The sequence below is a fragment of the Thamnophis sirtalis genome, unplaced genomic scaffold (assembly GCF_051295495.1).
Source record: "Thamnophis sirtalis isolate CommonGarterSnake01/CBP01778 unplaced genomic scaffold, rThaSir2_p1.2 scaffold_2, whole genome shotgun sequence".
In the NCBI taxonomy this organism is placed as follows: Eukaryota; Metazoa; Chordata; class Lepidosauria; order Squamata; family Natricidae; genus Thamnophis; species Thamnophis sirtalis.
This window is the reverse complement of record NW_028261382.1, coordinates 33,997,918-34,015,011: the sequence shown is the minus strand read 5'-3', so window position 1 is coordinate 34,015,011 and position 17,094 is coordinate 33,997,918. Positions and strand designations below refer to the sequence as shown.

General features: G+C 48.1%; 1 protein-coding gene across 6 annotated transcripts in view; it reads left to right on the top strand.

Annotated features, from left to right (window-relative positions):
* The window catches only part of MAPKAP1 (MAPK associated protein 1), a 116,541-nt gene extending 104,791 nt beyond the window's left edge, over nucleotides 1-11,750 (top strand). For all 6 annotated transcript variants that reach the window (XM_087704729.1, XM_087704726.1, XM_087704725.1 and 3 more), the window contains 2 exons: nucleotides 9,858-9,955; nucleotides 10,938-11,750. In XM_087704729.1, coding sequence (XP_087560855.1) covers nucleotides 9,858-9,955; nucleotides 10,938-11,066 — 227 coding nt within the window. In that variant the 3' untranslated portion in view covers nucleotides 11,067-11,750. The remainder of the gene's footprint in view (nucleotides 1-9,857; nucleotides 9,956-10,937) is intronic.
* The last annotated feature ends 5,344 nt before the right edge of the window (nucleotides 11,751-17,094 follow it).

Below are 17,094 nucleotides of genomic sequence, written 5' to 3'. Positions count from 1 at the left end.
GTGCCACCTCTGGCCCCCGCGCAACAGGCTCACCATCTTTTGTCCCACAATAATTGAGTGATCTCCTCCTTCTCCCTCTTTCCCTTCTCCCTTTCCTCCTCCACTTCTCCTTCTTCTCCCTCTTCTCCTTCTAACTTCTCCTCTTCTTCCTCCTCCTCCCTTCTTCTCCCTCTCCCCCTTCTCCCTCTCCTCCTTCTTCTCCCTCTCTCCTTCTCTCTTTCTTCCTCCTCTTCATCCTCCTTCTTCTCCCTCTTCCCCTTCTCCCTCTGCTCCTCTTCATCCTCCTTCTTCTCCCTCTTCCCCTTCTACCTTTTCTCTCCTCCTTCCTTCTCCTCCCCTCTGCCCCTCCTCCTCCTTCTTCTCCCCTCTCCCCTTCTCCCTTTCTTCCTCCTCTTCGTCCTCCCTCTCCCCTTCTCCCTCTCCTCCTCCTCCTCCCTTCTTCTCCCTCTCCCCCTCCTCCTCCCTCTCCCCTTCTCCCTCTCCTCCTCCTTCTTCTCCATCTCTCCCTTCTACCTTTCCTCCTTTTCCTCCTCCTCCTCCCTTCTTCTCCTTCTCCCCTTCTCCTCCTTCTCCCTTCTTCTCCCTCTCCCCCTTCTCTTCCTCCTCCTTCTTCTCCCTCTCTCCCTTCTCCTCCCTCTCCCTCCCATCTGGCTGATTCTCCTATGATGGGGCCGGCTCAAGCTTGAACCCCCGTGGATCTTTTCCTCCCACGAGTTGCTTTTGAACTTGGACGGAGGGAAGGGATGTTCATGGTTTTGAGGCTGATGAAGGAAGCACTCTCTCTCTCTCTCTTTCTCTCTCTTCCTCGGCTTGCCTGGCGATCTTATCAGCCAAGTGATCGATGTTTGCCTCGGAGTTTACATCAAAAATTATTCCCGGGTCTTCCTTCGAAAATGAATTATGGCAGAAGGAGTGAGGCCGAGGAGAGATAAAGGCTTTGGGAGTTCTGCAATATATTTTGTCGTCCCCCTGGTTTTATCTCTTGTAACACCACCGTCCTCCCTCTCGTCTTTTCCGCCGTACGCAGCCAAAAAGTGTCACAAACGGATGGCTGTGCCATTCCAACCCCCCCCCCCCCTGGAGACACACCTTGTGCTCTTTTGTTAAAAACCAGGCGCCTTCTCTCAAGGTATGAAGTCACCAGGATGAAAATCAACTCGTTTCCTTAGCCTGCCGGCTGCATGAGCTAGACAAGAAAAGGGTTTTTGCAAATCTTTTTTTCCAAATTAGGGCATTCCTGAACGTAATAAACCAGCCATCTATCAAATCAAGACCATTGCATTCTTTCACCCAGGGCTGCCTCCTCCTCCTCCTCCTCCTCTGTTGGAACTCGGCACCATATAAGCATGGAGGCAGAGAGATGCTTACTACCCCCACCCTGTTGTGGCCCGCCAGGCTCCAGCAAAACTGGCAGCAGATTCGGACAGTGAGGAGGTTGGGGAGGAAGATGGGCCAGTCCTGGAGTCTGGGGAAGGCTCTGATGTCGGAGGCAGAGAAGGGGCAGGGCCGTCTGACAGTTATCAGCTGCCTTCAGAGTCAGACGTCAGTGAGGCAGAAGAACAGCTGGAGCCTGTTCCTAATGTGCGCATGTGCAGAGTTGCCAGACAAAGGGAACAGCTAAAGAACAGGGATCGACTTGGGAGTAAGGCCACAGATGGACGGTGAATGGCCCCTCCCAGAGGAAATAAAAGAGGAGCGAAAGGGGAGTGGAGTTTGCAGGAGACCATTAGCTTCATTGATTCGTGACTCTCCGAGACTCCTTGCCAAGTTTTGCAGATCTCGGCCTAGCAGCTCTCCAAGGCAGATAAGGTCTGTGACTGTAAATCCTCCCTTGAGGATTTACTGGATGTGCTGGATGTGAATGAGAAGAATTCACAGTACATTAATAACAGGGTTTTTTTGTCGGAATTGGCTTCATGCTCTTGGGAAGCCTCGGTCAGAACAATTTTGCACCAGATAAGACTCAGTGGAATTCAAGAGGAATTAAACCATTTGTGGAAACGCAATGATTCTAAGCAGCTGCTAACGTGCTTAACTCCGCCCTCCCAGCTCTGCCTTCTCTCCTCCGACAGAATCACTTTGGCAAAACTGCTTACGGACAGCCAGAGTATCCCTATTCAAATCTCTGCACCCGCCTCCTCTTCGAAGGGCATCTTTTAAATCAGCCTCTGCTTTGACTCCCCCCCTCTCCAAAGATTTTGCCGATTCGTGATGGCGTGTGTGTGTGGGGGGGGGAGCCTCTTGTTGTTAAGATTTAAGCCTTCATAAAACCAGCTGCCATTTGTATAGCCCCCAGAAAGAGGCCCCTTTGTCTCAATTAAGAACACATAAGGCAAAGTCTTAAGGAAGCCACATAATAAGCTTAATGTGATTATATCCCCGGGCAAAGCATAATTTAAAGGAAATCTGATTCTCTTAATATCTCGTTAGCATTATTGGTGGGGGAGGGGGAAATAAAAACAGCTCCAAATATTCCTGTCCACATTAGAACTGGCCCAAAAAGGGTTGGGTCAACCCCATTAAGCATCATATCTTCTTGGCTGAAACTTCAAACGAATCATGTAATGGGGAGGGGGTGGGGGGGCTCGAGGCTAATTTTCTTTGATGAACGCCCAAACTTTTAGCGTTCCAGAGTTGGTCTGTTTTTGATCGAAGCCAACGTTGTCCTCCGAAATGTGACACCCCATCAAAACACAAGAGAGAGTTCTGTTATGACATCACATCAGGCCTCTCTCTAGATCGGCTCCCCCCCCCCTGCGTGTGCCTGCCAGATGTGCAGAGGTTGCAACATCTGGGAGGCTCTCAGGCCAGGCGTGATTTCATTTCTGTGATTTCTCCAGAATGGGTACACGCCACTCAACAACCCTGATCCCTCCACCCCCCGACCCCAGGTAGCATGTAGCATCCTAGAACATTTTCTTTTTTATCTTTCTCCCATCCTACCTAAGTGTTAAAATGCTAAACCTATAAATGAGTAAAGAGTTATGCGGGAAATTGACCAGCATTCCTCCTGGGTAGTTGAGTCTTCTCCCTCTCTCCCTTCCTCCTCCTCACTTTTCATCTTCCTGTTTTCCTCTTCTTCGTCTTGCTTTTTCCTTCTACTCCTCCTCCACCTCTTCATCTTCTTCCTTCTACTCCTTTCTCCCCCTCCTCTTCCTTTTTTCTTCCTCCACGTTCCTTTTCTTCCTCTTTCCTCCTTTTTCCTTCTTTTCTTCCTCCGCCTCCTCATCCATCCTTTTTCTCTTCCTTCTTTTCCTCCTTCTTTCTTGCTCCTCTTCCTCCTCCTCCTGTTTGTTTCCTTCATTTTCCTCTTCCCTCCTCCTTCTTTTTCCTCCTCTGTCTTCTTCCTCCTCCATCTTTTTTCCCTTCCTCCTCCTGTTTCCTTCCTCCATTTTGTTCTTCTTCCTCTTCTTTTTCCTCCTCCTTTTCTTCCTCTTCCTCCTTCTCTTCATCTTCTTCCTCCATCTTTTTTCCCTTCCTCTTCCTCCTGTTTCCTTCCTCTGTTTTGTTCTTCTTCCTCTTCTTCTTTTTCCTCCTCCTCCTTTTCTTCCTCTTCCTCCTTCTCTTCATCTTCTTCCTCCATCTTTTTCCCTTCCTCTTCCTCCTCCTCCTGTTTCCTTCCTCCATTTTCCTGTTCCTTCTTTTTCCTCATCCTTTTCTTCCTCTTCCTCCTTCTCTTCATCTTCTTCCTCCACCTTTTTTCCCTTCCTCCTCTCTTCCTCCTGTTTCCTTCCTCCATTTTGTTCTTCTTCCTCTTCTTCTTTTTCCTCCTCCTTTTCTTCCTCTTCCTCCTTCTCTGTCTTCCTCCTTACTCTTCCTCCTCCCCCTGTTTCCTTCCTCCGTTTTCCCTCCTTTTTCCTCCTCCTCCTCCTCTGCATCTTTTTCCTCCTCCATCTTTTTTCCCTTCTTCCTCCTCCTCCTCCTCCCACGCCAACCCCCTTCCCTCAGTCCTTTTAATTGCCCGCCTGGTGGCTCCTGGGTGCCGAGGCTTCCTCCCCGATTCCCATTCCATTGTTGTGCCGGGGCTTAACAGAATGTTAACCTGGTAATAGGCAGAGGGCTTTCCCATTATGAGCCTTGCTATCGAGCGGTTCTGCATGGCTAGTTAAGGAGGAGAGCCAGAAGATTAATGAAAGCTGCCTAAAGCCAGAGGATGAAGGAGCCACTCTTTCCCCCGAAGAAGGAGGCATATTAGTGCCGAAGCAGAGGGCTGCTTGCTTTCCCCCCCCTCCATATTCCCCCTACACACACTCACACAGACACAAACACACACACACACAGAGTTACTCACTTTCCCTCTGCCCTGCAACCTTTGAACCTCCCTTCGCTTCCAGAGCTGCCAAGAAAACCGACAGTTTGATAGATGCGACTTCATGGATCACTCTTCTTTCCCATTGAATTCGCCCTGGAAAAAAAGAAAGAAAGAAGGAAAAAAGCTACACACACACACACACACACACACACACACACACACACACACACCAAGAACTTTCTCCAGCTCGGTTCAGGCTGGGGTTTGCGATATAACCTCACAAAAGCCCCCTCCGATGGGGATTTGTTTGCTTTTGGGCTGATGACACACTCAAGTCCGCACGCTGTACTCCTGGGTTGTCGTCCCCACCGAGCGGGGATTGTGATCGGACCGACCGAGTTAAGAGATCGGAGCAGAGGGGCTTAGGAACGCGGTACCATCGTGACGATGTGCCGAATTTGTGTGCCGCCCGGCACTTAATAAGAATTCTGGGTGACTCACAACAAACCCATTAAAAATGATAATGATAAAGAAAAAAAAGTCACAATCTGTTGTGTTCCTCTAAGAGAAGAGAATATTTATAGTTCAGGGTTGAATTGTGGGCTCCTTGGTGCCCTTCTGAGCTGGACTATTTTCTTTCATTACCAAAGTAGATAAAATTGTAAGTGTTAGAAGGGAGTGGGGTTTGAGGAGGAGAAAGAGGAAGAAGGAGGAGGAGGAAGAAGGAGGAGGAGAAGAAGAGGAAGAGGAAGCGGAAGGAAGAAGAGAGGAGGAGGAGAAGGAGGAGGAGGAGGAGAAGAAGAAGAAGAAGAAGAAGAAGAAGAAGAAGAAGAAGAAGATAAACAAGGAGGAGGAGAAAGAAGAAGATGAAGAAGGAAGAAGAAGAGAGGAGGAGTAGGAAGAAGAAGACGAAGAAGGAAGAAGAAGAGGAGGAGAAGGAGGAGGAGAAGAAGAACAAGAAAAAACAAGGAGGAGAAAGAAGAAGATGAAGAAGGAAGAAGAGAGAAGAAGAAGAAGAAGAAGAAGAAGATAAAACGTTGCAAATAGTAGAAAAGAAGAACTTTTGTAAAATATAAACTGTTACAAGTAGTAGAAGATTAGAAAAAGTATGAAGAGGAGGAGAAGAAGGGAAGGAGAGGATTGTGGGGTCCTTGGTGCTCTCTGAATGTTTCATTACCCAACTAGGGAACATCATCAGTGTTAGTAGGGAACGGGGATTTCTCTCTTTTTAAAGAGATTAAACTCCAGCTGATTGTTTCCACTCCCACTCCTTGGGATAAAATGCTCTCCTGCCAGTATCTACCACCCTCACTGCAAGCTCTTGTTGAAAGGGGGAGAAGAACCCTACCCCGTTGCAAAGGGGGGACTGGAGGCATCTTATATTCTTAGAAAGCATGTCCTTCATTTAAGATCACAAACTGGGTTTATGAGACCTTGATGCCGGTCACTGCATTCCTCTTTCTCTTATCCCAGCGATTACCAGTGAGGGTACACCCCCCTCCCCAATAGGTACGGCCTGGGTTTGAGAAGGAAATGTGTTTTTTCCTTATTTACTTTATTACAGTGATTTATATCCTGCCATTTCTCCTGGAAAGAAAGAAAAAAACCCCGCTTTCCAGTTAGCTGGGGCCCGTCTTACAAAATCTATAAACAGATGGCCTTAACCTTTGGCAAATCAGGTTAACAGTCTGGAGGAGTTGAGAAAGTGGGGGGGGGGGAGAGAGAGAGAGAGGGAGAGATTACGAGGCTTGTCCGTAACCTTCCATAAAACGGGAAGTGAGCAGGCCCTCGAAACTAAACAATCCCAATGTGGGAGAAATAAAAATAAGAAATAACCCTGTCTGTTCGCCCGCCCCATTTGACTTCTGCTGGTTTCTAAACTCTCTTTTTCCCCATCTGTAAAATGGGAGCATTTATAGGATTGACTTGGCCCAACTGGTTATACAAATCTATCGTCCTCCTTCTGATAATTCCCCATTTGATGTCTTGATTGATAACCTCTCTGAAGTAGATTAGTAGTAGTAAGAAGTAAGTTCCCCTCGCAAATGTGTACTAGTTGTTCCCTACTCCAGGGGGCAGTGTTAATCTCCGTTTCAAAGGTGGAGAGCCAGTGCTGTCCAAAGACATCTCTGTGGTCATGTGGCTGGCATGACTCAACGCCGAAGGCGCACGGAACGCTGTTCCCTTCCCACCAAAGGTGGTTCCTATTTTTCTACTTGCATTTTTTATCTGCTTTCAAACTGCTAGGTTGGCAGAAGCTGGGACAAGTCACCGGAGCTCACTCTGTTACGCAGCGGTAGGGATTCGAACCGCCAAACTGCCAACCTTTCTGATTGACAAGCTCAGCATCTTAGCCACTGAGCCACCGTGTCCCTTCCGAAGTAGATTAGCAATAGGTAAAATAGTAAAATCAATCATTAGTTGCATAAGAAATGGCCAAGGGATTGATCCTTGCTTTGCACTCGGGGATCGGAGGCCAAAACATACGAAGAACGGTTGCAGGAACTGGGTATGTCTAGTTCAGTGTTTTTCAACCTTTTTTGTGCAAAGGCACACTTTTTTCATGAAAAAAATCACGAGGCACACCACCATTAGAAAATGTTAAAAAAATTTAACTCTGTGCCTATATTCAATATAGGCGGGTGTTTTTCCCACGGCACACCTTACACTATGTCACGGCACACTAGTGTGCCGTGGCACAGTGGTTGAAAAACACTGGTCTAGTTTGATGAAAAGAAGGACTACAGGAGACATGATAGCAATCTTCCAATATCTCGGGGGCTGCCCCAAAGAAGAGGGACTCAAGCTATTCTCCAAGGCACCTGAAGGCAGGACAAGAAGCAATGGGTGGAAACTAATCAAGGAGAGAAGCAACTTAGAACTAAGGAGGAATTTCCTGACAGTGAGGACAATTAATCAGTGGAACAACTTGCCTCCAAGTTGTGAATGCTCCAACACTGGATATTTTTTAAGAAGATGTTGGATAACCAATTATCTGAAGTGGTGTAGGGTTTCCTGCCTAAGCAGGGGGTTGGGCTAGAAGACCTCTAAGTCCCCTTCCAACTCTGCCATTCTGTTATTATTCCATCCGTTTGAAAGCCCTGATGTCATCCAAGACGTCTCTTTCCTGTCAAAAGCGGCTTTCGACAAGGGTCCTCTTCTCTCCGTCCCTTCTTCGCTCGCCCCCCTCCCCCTCCGCCCATTTAATTACGCTGCCCAATTAAAACCTCCTTGCCATGTTCGGATTCTTCTCGGACTTGAGTGGGTCTGACATTTACAAGGCTCGCCTCTCAGGCAAGACAATGGGGTGATTGATGAGGTGCAGACGCTGGAGAAGGATGGGGAGGATGGCGAGCGAGCCAGCGACAACGGTGGGAAGGAGGCTGAGTGCGATTTGGTTTATTTATTATCTCTTCCAAAACACGAGGGGAAGCGGGGTGCTTATGGAGCGATGTGGCTTGTGAACGGACAAGATCGGTAGCTGGTTTTTTGGGTGGGGCAGGTCTCGGCCCCTGTTGTATTTTCGAGACCTCTAACATCACAAAAAAATAGATACCTTGGGAAAGCTCTCATTAAGGATTCAGAACAGAACAGAATAGAATAGAATAGAATAAAGTAGAATGGAGGAATGGAATGGAAGAGAAGACAAGACAAGACAAGAAAGTGGAATGGAAAAATTAGAATAGTAGAATAGAATAGAATAATAGAGTTGGAAGGGACCTTGGAGGTCTTCTAGTCTGATCCCCTGCCTAGGCAGGAATCCCTACACCACTTCAGACAAATGGTTATCCAACATCTTCTTCAAAACTTCCAGTGTTGGAGCATTCGCAACTTCTGGAGGCAACTTGTTCCACCGATTAATTGTTCTCACTGTCAGGAAATTCCTTCTAAGTTGCTTCTCTCCTGGATTAGTTTCCACCCATTGCTTCATGTCCTCAGGTGCCTTGGAGAATAGCTTGACTCCCTCTTCTTTGGGGCAGCCCCTGAGATATCGGAAGACTGCTATCCTGTCTCCCCCTAGCCCTTCTTTTCATTCAACTAGTCCTACCCAATGTCTTTCAGTTCAAAACGAGGCTCCTGAAATTGCTAGAATCCCAAACCAAGCCCATTTATTGGCGTCGCTTCGTTTAAGGACGGCCACCCGTGCTTCTCCATCTCAAACACAACGGCGGCTGCATGCATGGCAAATCTCATTGGCCTTGTAAGCTTTTATTTTCCGATTTGGCTTAAACGTGTAAATAATCTTGCGTGTAAACCAACCACGGCAAAGCCCGCTCTTCTCGGTGCGCCGGAGACCACCCACCGCTCCCTCCCGACAGGTGTGAGCGCGCATGGCTAGCGCGATGTGTCGCGCATGATGGATTGAACCCACAGCCCCCCCCCCCGTTAACTCTCTGCGCCATAAGCGTTATTGACATCCCTGATTCGGTAACGGCCTCCGAAAAAGGGCTGACTCTTACAAAAAGCTAAAAACAAAGATTTGAAATAAAGTTCCTCCTCCTGCTTCTGTCAGCTGCGGCTCCGAGTGCGAAAGAGATAAATCACCAGGTTTTCCGAAGGCTCGGAAGAGGGTCAGCTGTCAAAAGCCAGACAGTGGCGCCCTCTTAACGGCCTGGCTGGAAGGGAAACGTGGGTCAGGGCCTGGTCTCTGACACAAACCTCTTCCGACCGAGGCTTCCCCTAAAAGCAGAGTCCGGGTCCAGAGAAAACCCCTTTTATTAGACAAATGGGAATTCCTCCCATTCACATTCAGGCACAGGCCTGGCAAACAGTCTTTCAAAGGAGTATTTACAACCACAGACCTCATCTCGCTTGGAAAGCTGCCATGTCAATATTTTTCCCCCAATGAGGTGCTGTGCAAGGAAAGACTTGGCAGGAAAAGTGGTTAAAATGCCTCTTTGTAGACACAAAAGACTTACGGTATACAACTTTTTGCTAACCTCATTGTTTTTCTTCCTTGTCTTCCTCCTCCTCCTCCTCCTCCTCCTCTTCTTTTTCTCCTCGGCTTCCTCCTCCTCCCTCTTCATCCTCTTCTCCTTCTCTTCTACTTCTTCTTTTTCTCCTCTTCCTCCCTCTCTTCTTTTCTCCTCCTCCTCCTTTTTCTTCCTCGTCTCCTCCTCCTCTTCTCCTTCTCCTCTCCTCATTTTGTCTCCTCCTCCTTCCTCTTCTCCTCTACTTCTTCTTTTTCTCTTCCTCCTCCTCTTCTTTTTCTCCTCGTTCTCCTCTTTCTTCTTCCTCCTCATCTCCTCCTCTCTCCTTCTCCTCTATTTCTTCTTTTTCTCCTCCTTCTCCTCTTTCTTCTTCCTCCTCATCTCCTTCCTCTCCTTCTTTTTCTCCTCCTCCTTCCTCCTCTTCTCTACTTTTTTCTCCTCCTCTTTTTCTCCTCCTCCTCTTTCTTCTTCCTCATCTCCTTCTCCTCGTCTACTTCTTTTTTTTCTTCCCCTCCTCCTTCCTCCTCCTCTTCTCCTCTTCTTTTTCTCCTTGTCCTTGTCCTCCTACTTCTTCCTCTTCTTTTCTTCTTCTTCTTCTCCTCTTCTCCACCTCCTCCTCTCCCTCTTCTCCTTCTTTTTCTCCTCCTCCTCTTCCCCTTCCTAATCCCCGGCAGGTCATGCAATATTTAAGCTCACCTATCTCAGCAACCACGATTACAAGCATCTCTACTTTGAGTCCGATGCTGCCACCGTCAACGAGATCGTGCTGAAGGTGAGGCCGAGGGGAGGCGGGAGGCGGGCGTGGGGTGCCCCACTTTCAACCCCTTTGACCCAGTCATTGTCGGGTGGCTTAACCAATAGGGTAGAAAATAGGGGTCCTTCCGTGGGTTGCCAGACTCGTTTTCCCAGCCTCCCCCCGGTCGAAAAATTGAATGGAATGTGCTGCTACTATCTTTATGGCTATTTTATTTTATTTTATTTTATTTTATTGAGTGACAGATTTTATGTGCCATTTTTCAGTCCTTAACTCCTTGTTTCCTTATTCCCTCTGCCTTTTCTTTGCCCTCCTTTTCTTTCTTTCTTTCTTTCTTTCTTTCTTTCTTTCTTTCTTTCTTCCTTCTTGTTCTCTTTCCTTTTTCTCTTCTCTCTCTCTCCTCTCCCTCTTTCCCTTCCTTTCTTCCTCTTTCTTTCTCTTTATCTCCTTCCTTCCTCCCTCCCTCGTCTTTCCCTCTCTTTTTTCTGTCTCTTGCTTTGTCTTTCTTTCTCTCCCTTTTTCTGTCTTTCCTTTCTTTTCTTTCCCTCTTTTGTCTTTCTCTGTCTCTTTCTCCTCTTCTTTTCTCTCTCTTTCCTTTTTATCTTTCTCTTTCTGTCTTTCTCGTTCTCTCTTCCTTCTTTTCTTTTCTTTCTCTTTCCTTTCTCCCTTTTTTTCTCTTTCTTTTTCTTTCTGTCTCTTTCTCTTCTTTCTTTTCTTCCTTTCTCTTCCTCGTTTTCTTTCCTTTTTTCTTTCCCTTTTTCTCTTTCCTTTTTTCTTTCCTTGTCTTTCTCTTTCTTTCCTTTCTCTTTCTTTTTTCTCTTTCTTCCTCTGTCTCTTTCTCTCTTCTTTTCTTCCTTTCTCTTTCTCTCTTTCTTTCCTTTTTTTCTCTCTCTTTTTCTCTCTGATTCCCTCTTTTCTTCCTTTCTCTTTCTCTCTTTCCTTCTTTCCTTTCTTGTCTTTCTCTCTCTCTCTCTCTCCCACTCCCACTCGCTCCTTCCAGATGAACTACATCCTGGAATCCCGGGCCAGCACAGCCCGAGCGGATTACCTGGCCCAGAAGCAAAGGAAACTGAGCCGCCGGACCAGTTTCAGCTTCCAGAAGGAGAAGAAAACGACGGGGCAGCAATGAAGGCTGGGATGGCCTGGAGCCGACTGCAGGGACCCTGTCCGCTCCCAGGGCTGAGCAGGGGATGCCCTCACTCGCCTGGGACCTGGGAGACAAGGTTTCCGGCGTTGCGGTGGCTGCCCATCGCGAACCGCCGCGGCGAATGTTCTTTTTAGAGGTCAAGCATGAGAAGGCCAAGGCTGCTGGCCAGGCGGGTCGTCCTCGGATGGAAACCAAGAGCCATATCAACCCGGAAGGAGAACGGGCTGCTTTCCGAGGCCTCCAGGAAGGGGCCCCGTCTAGGCGGGGACGTCGCCATTGAATTTCTTTTCTCTTTTTTTTTTCTTTTTGAGTTGTTTTTTTTCTCTTCCCCCCTTTTTCTTTTCTAGAATTCTTTCCTCTCCAGAGTCCGGTGAGGAAGCTGCCGCAGGTTGGCTAGGCACCTTCGACGAAGAGCCCAGACAGAGGGCTCAACCCTGAAGGGGACGGGGTGGGGGGCAGGGGCTCCTCGCCTTCTCCGACACAAACAGCCCACCCCACCCTCTCCCCCAGGGTGATCGCTGGTGGTGAAGCGATCCAATTTCTTTTAGGAGGAGGGGGAAATGGGAGGGGGGGAGATAAAACCCCTCCAGCACCAAGCCAACTTGTAGTACAAATGTACCCCTCCCCCCTTTTTACTACTAATAAATTCCTTATACTCTTTCTCAAGGTTTATGGCAAGGTTTGATTCTTTCTGTTAAGCGGACGTTACGTTCTCTGTACGGATTGGGCCGGGTCTCTGGAAGGTTCAGAGCTGGGGAGGGGGGAGAAGAAGAGGAAGGGTCTTGGAGTGGAGTGGAATAGAATAGAATAGAATGTGGGTGGAATGGAATGGAATAGAATAGAATAGAATATGGAATGAATGGAATGCAATAGAATATGGGATAAGGCCACACTTAGAATACGGCATCCAGTTTTGGTCGCCACGATGTAGAAAAGACGTGGAGACTCTAGGAAGAGTGCAGAGAGAGCAACCAAGAGGATTAGGGGGACTGGAGGCTAAAACATATGAAGAACAGTGGCAGGAACTGGGTCTGTCTAGTTTAATGAAAAGAAGGACTAGGGGAGATATGATAGCAGTCTTCCAATATCTCAGGGTTGCCCCAAAAGAAGAGGGAGTCAAACTATTTTCCAAAGTGCCTACAGGCAGGACAGAAAGCAATGGGTGGAAATTAATCAAGGAGAGAAGCAACCTAGAAACTGAGGATAAATTTTCTGACAGTAAGAACAATCAACCAGTGGGACAACCTGCCTCCAGAAGTTGCGAATGCTCCAACACTGGAAGTTTTTAAGAAGATGTTGGATAGCCATTTGTCTGAAGTGGCGTAGGGTTTCCTGCCTAGGTAGGGGGTTGGACTAGAAGACCTCCAAGGTCCCTTCCAACTCTGCTATTCTATTCTAAATAAATGGGGACAGTAGGACAGGGACGGAAGGCACGCTGGTGCGCTTATGCACCGCCCCCTTTACGGACCTCTTTAGGAATGGGGTGAGGTCCACGGTTAGACAGTTTGAGGTCGAAGCTGTGGTGGGTTTGAGGATGTAACAATGGAGTCAGGTAGAGCATTCCAGGTGTTGACCACCCTGTGGCTGAAGTCGTATTTTCTGCCATTTGAGTTTGGAGCGGTTTCCCTTGAGTTTGTATCGACTGTTTGCTTGAGTATCATTGCTGTTGAAGCTAAAGAAGTCATTGACAGGTAGGACCTTGTAGCAGACAATTTTGCGTACTATGCTTAGGTCAGATTGAAGACGGCATAGTTTTAGGTTGTCCAAGCCCAGAATTTCGAGCCTGGTGGCGTAAGGGATCCTGTTGTGAGCAGAGGAGCGGAGGACTCTTCTCGTGAAATACCCCTGGAGATACTTCTTGCCCTGCCTCCTGAGTTGTTCTGTGCCCTGTCTGGTGTCAGCTTTGATGTTCTCCAATCGCCGTCTTCTTTGGCCCCCCGGTTTCCTCCTACGCCCAACTCTTCTAAATATAATTGCTTCCTCCAGCTAATTCCCCTGCGTGGCACCACCACAGTAAGCAAGACGCAGTTCCGTTATTTTTGCCTTCTAGTGACGTGCCTGTTGCTAACTTAATCATAGGCGTTTGATGTGGGCTCGTGCTGCAGAGCTGCACGTCTTCCCACCCTCCCCTCCCCTTAAAAGTCCTCGCGCTCTCCTCCCTTAGACGGTCAGCCCACACGCGTGTCACACGGCGTGCAGGAAGCTTCTCACCCATGTCCTTTGAGGTGGGGGGACACCCATCTTCCTTTTCCCACAGCGAGGGGTTTCTGGGAAAGCCCCGTTGAGTCTCCGATGATTAGAAACCCTGGGTGATTGTCGGGAGGACGTCATTGTCTACATAGTAACGAAGCAATTATTAATGAGCAGCCGGACGGATGTCATTAATTCCAGCTTTTAAGGATCACAGCATAAGGCGCGTTAAATGCTGAAACGCAGGCGGATGTGAACGCGTGATTTATAAACGGGGAGAGGATGCGGCTGAGACGGGGTGGATCTGGGCCAGGCAAAACGGTTGTGAGGACACCGTTTTCTCGGGGGGGGGGGGATGGAGAGGAGAGGGGGACACAGCTCTGATTGGGCGACGCGAACGTGGCAAATAAACGTGGCTTTAATTTTTCTTTCTTCCATCTGTTTAAGTAGTAGGATTGTTCACAAATGAACGATTCTCTCAGGGAATTGACCCAATCCGCATTTTTTTCCTCTGATTTTCCCTGCGACAACCACCTAGGGAGGTAGATTGAGAGAGAGAGAGAGACCAGGTGGCTTTTGTGACTAAGGTGGGACTAGAACTCACTGTCTCCTGCTGATTCACCCAAAGCCATGCAGCCAGCCTTCACGTCTAAGGCAAGACTATAGCAATAGCAATAGCAGTTAGACTTATATACCGCTTCATAGGGCTTTCAGCCCTCTCTAAGCGGTTTACAGAGTCAGCATATTGCCCCCACAGTCTGGGACCTCATTTCACCCACCTCGGAAGGATGGAAGGCTGAGTCAACCTTGAGCCGGTGAGATTTGAACCGCCAAACTGCAGATAGCAGTCAGTTGAAGTGGCCTGCAATACTGCACCCTAACCACTGCACCACCTCGGCTCTAGAACTCACCATCTCCTAGTGATTCCCCCAAAGTCATACAGCCAGACTTTATGCCCAAGGCAAGACTAGAAGTCTCCATCACCTGGGGATTGGCCCAAAAACATCCAACCAGCTTTAGGGCCTAAGGAAGAACTAGAACTCACCATCTCCTGGTGATTGGCCCAAAGCCACCCAGCTGGCTTTGGACTCACTCTCTCCTGGTTCCTCAAACATCTGCATAACCTGCTAGAGTTTGACACGGTGGCCATAGCGTATTCGTTGTTTGGCGGGGACTTTTCGTTACGTTATGTGGGGTTTTTTTTAAAGAGGTGGTAAGAATTAAGGGATTGTCTAGATATTAAGGGGATGCTGTACCTTTCAGATGGATCCAGAAGAAGACCTTAATTCACTCTACTGCTTTTGTGGTGTAAGGCAGGGGTCGGCAACCTTAAACACTCATAGAGCCACAAAGGTCCTAACCGAAAGCCCCCCGCTCAATTCTGGAGCCGACCAGAAGTCTGGTTCCCCCACCATAGAGTCTCCTAATGCGGCATCCTTTTTCCTCTGCTGACCGGAAGTCTGGTTCCCCCACCATAGAGTCTCCTCCTAGTGTGGCATCCTTTTTCCTCTGCTGACCGGAAGTCCGGTTCCCCCACCATAGAGTCTTCTCCTAGCACGGCGTCCTTTTTCCTCTACCTGCCCTAACCGAAAGCCTTATCCATTGTGGAGCTGACCAGAAAACCCGCTCCTTGCCATAGGGTCTCCTCCTGGTGCGCTGTGCTTCCCCCCCCCCCCCATCACCAAACCGGAAGCTCCACTCAAAATTGCAGGACTGACCGGCGACAGGGAGCCACAGCAGAGGGATGAAAGAGCCACATGCAGCTCCGGAGCCGTGGGTTGCTCACCCTTGCTCTAAGGTCAAGAAGTGAGGTGTTTTCAGCACCATGGAGAGCAGCACCCTCCGAGATTAGGAAATTTGGATGCAACAAAATTGGCTGGCCCTTCCCAGAGGGAGACTAGCAGCCACAGAACAGTCCTCAAATACAAAACACCCCCCCCCTAAAAAATCAAAAGCATGCTTCCCACCCCTCAAAAATAAAAATTCCCTTCAGCTCTCCACATTTTTTTTCCTTCTAAAGCTTGTCCGCGAAGGCCGCTTCAGCACCGAATTATATTTTGCATCTCTGTTCTCTCCTGCACGCGCAGACATCGTCATCAGCCATGAGGACTAGCGTCTTGCTGAATCCAATGAACGCAAATGCGAGCAGCAAAACCGACCTCTTGTTTTGGAGGTGGGGACGCCCAGATAACCATAACGGAAAGGACTGGTTCTAAGTCACTTGTTCTCAGCCCCTTTGTAACATTGAAACCATCGCTAAATGAATGGTGGTATATCAAGGACCACCTGTATATCTCTCTTTTAAAAAAAATGCATTCAGAAATTCCCAAGTCTTGTTTATTTTCTCATCCCTCCCTCTCTCTCTCCCTCTCTTTCGCTTAATTAAGTGGTGGGGGGAGAGAAAGACAGACCCCAAAGTGCTGTTGGGAAGACGAGAGACGTCCAGCTTCTTGTCAATCTGGGCTTTTTCCAATTGATAGCCTAACACCTTCATTTGGAGAAGAGCCTGCCACTCCCGTTCAAATTAATCGCAACTCTTCCCTTTCATTATTATGATTAAAAGGACCTCGGCGAAGGTTGAAGCCTGCGTGATTCGTGGCTTAAAAGCTTGCCGGCGTCAGGCGAAGATGGCTTCGCTTTCCCCTGTCTGGTTTGTGATGACACCTCAGGAAAAACACAGGATGAAACATTTAAGAGGGACGGTTGCAGGAATTGGGTAGGTCTAGTCCATTGCAAAAAAAGGACCAAATTTGTCATTTGTCAGTCTTCCAATATTTAAGGGGATGCAATAGCAATAGCAATAGCAGTAGACTTATATACCGCTTCATAGGGCTTTCAGCCCTCTCTAAGCGGTTTACAGAGAGTCAGCATATTGCCCCCAACAACAATCTGGGTCCTCATTTTACCCACCTCGGAAGGATGGAAGGCTGAGTCAACCCTGAGCCGGTGAGATTTGAACCACTGAACTGCTGATCTAGCAGTAGCCTGCAGTGCTGCATTTAACCACTGCGCCACCTTGGCTCTTAGCAGCCAAGGTGGCGAACAACGGGGTCAATCCATTCTCCAAATCACCTGAAGGCAGGACAAGAAACAACAGATAGAAACTCATCAAGGAGAGGAGCAACCTAGGAGGAATTTCCTAACAGTGAGAACAATTAACCAGTGGGACAACAGGCCTCCACAAGTTATGAGTGCCCCAACACTGGAGGTTTTTAAGAAGAGATTGGACTTACTTACTTGGACTTAATCTTCGTAAACGTCAACGTCCACAAGGCAGTGACCGTTGCATTGTGAAGGCCAAAGGCAGAACGTCACGGATTACAGAGTTGTTTATCCGTGTGTTGTCCTGCCATTGGATTCTCAGCTTGTTTCACGGTTCCGTCGCCACGGGAACCAACACTCCCCATTTATCCGGGCTTGTGACCGGCTATGGTTTCCCATAGGTTAAGAAGAGATTGGACAGCCCCTTGTCCAGAATGGTAGGTCTCTTGGTTGGACTAGAAGACCTCCAAAGTCCCTTCCAACTCTTGTTATTCTGAAAAAGCTAAGCACCCTTGTTCGGAACAATAAAACAAGTTGCTTATATTACAGTGGTTAAAATAAAGCAAGGGGGTGGGGGAGGAAACCAAGAAAGAAAGAAAAAAAGTAAGAATATGATGCATATGCTCCGCAATAAAGCTAGAACTTTAGGTACTAAAATACATCCCCAAAACTGGTTTTGGCTTATCGGCAGGTAGGGTTACCTGCAACTATATACAGTAATATTTTTAAGTACTTGTATAAGGATACTAAGGAGCGCGGTGGCTCAGTGGCTAAGATG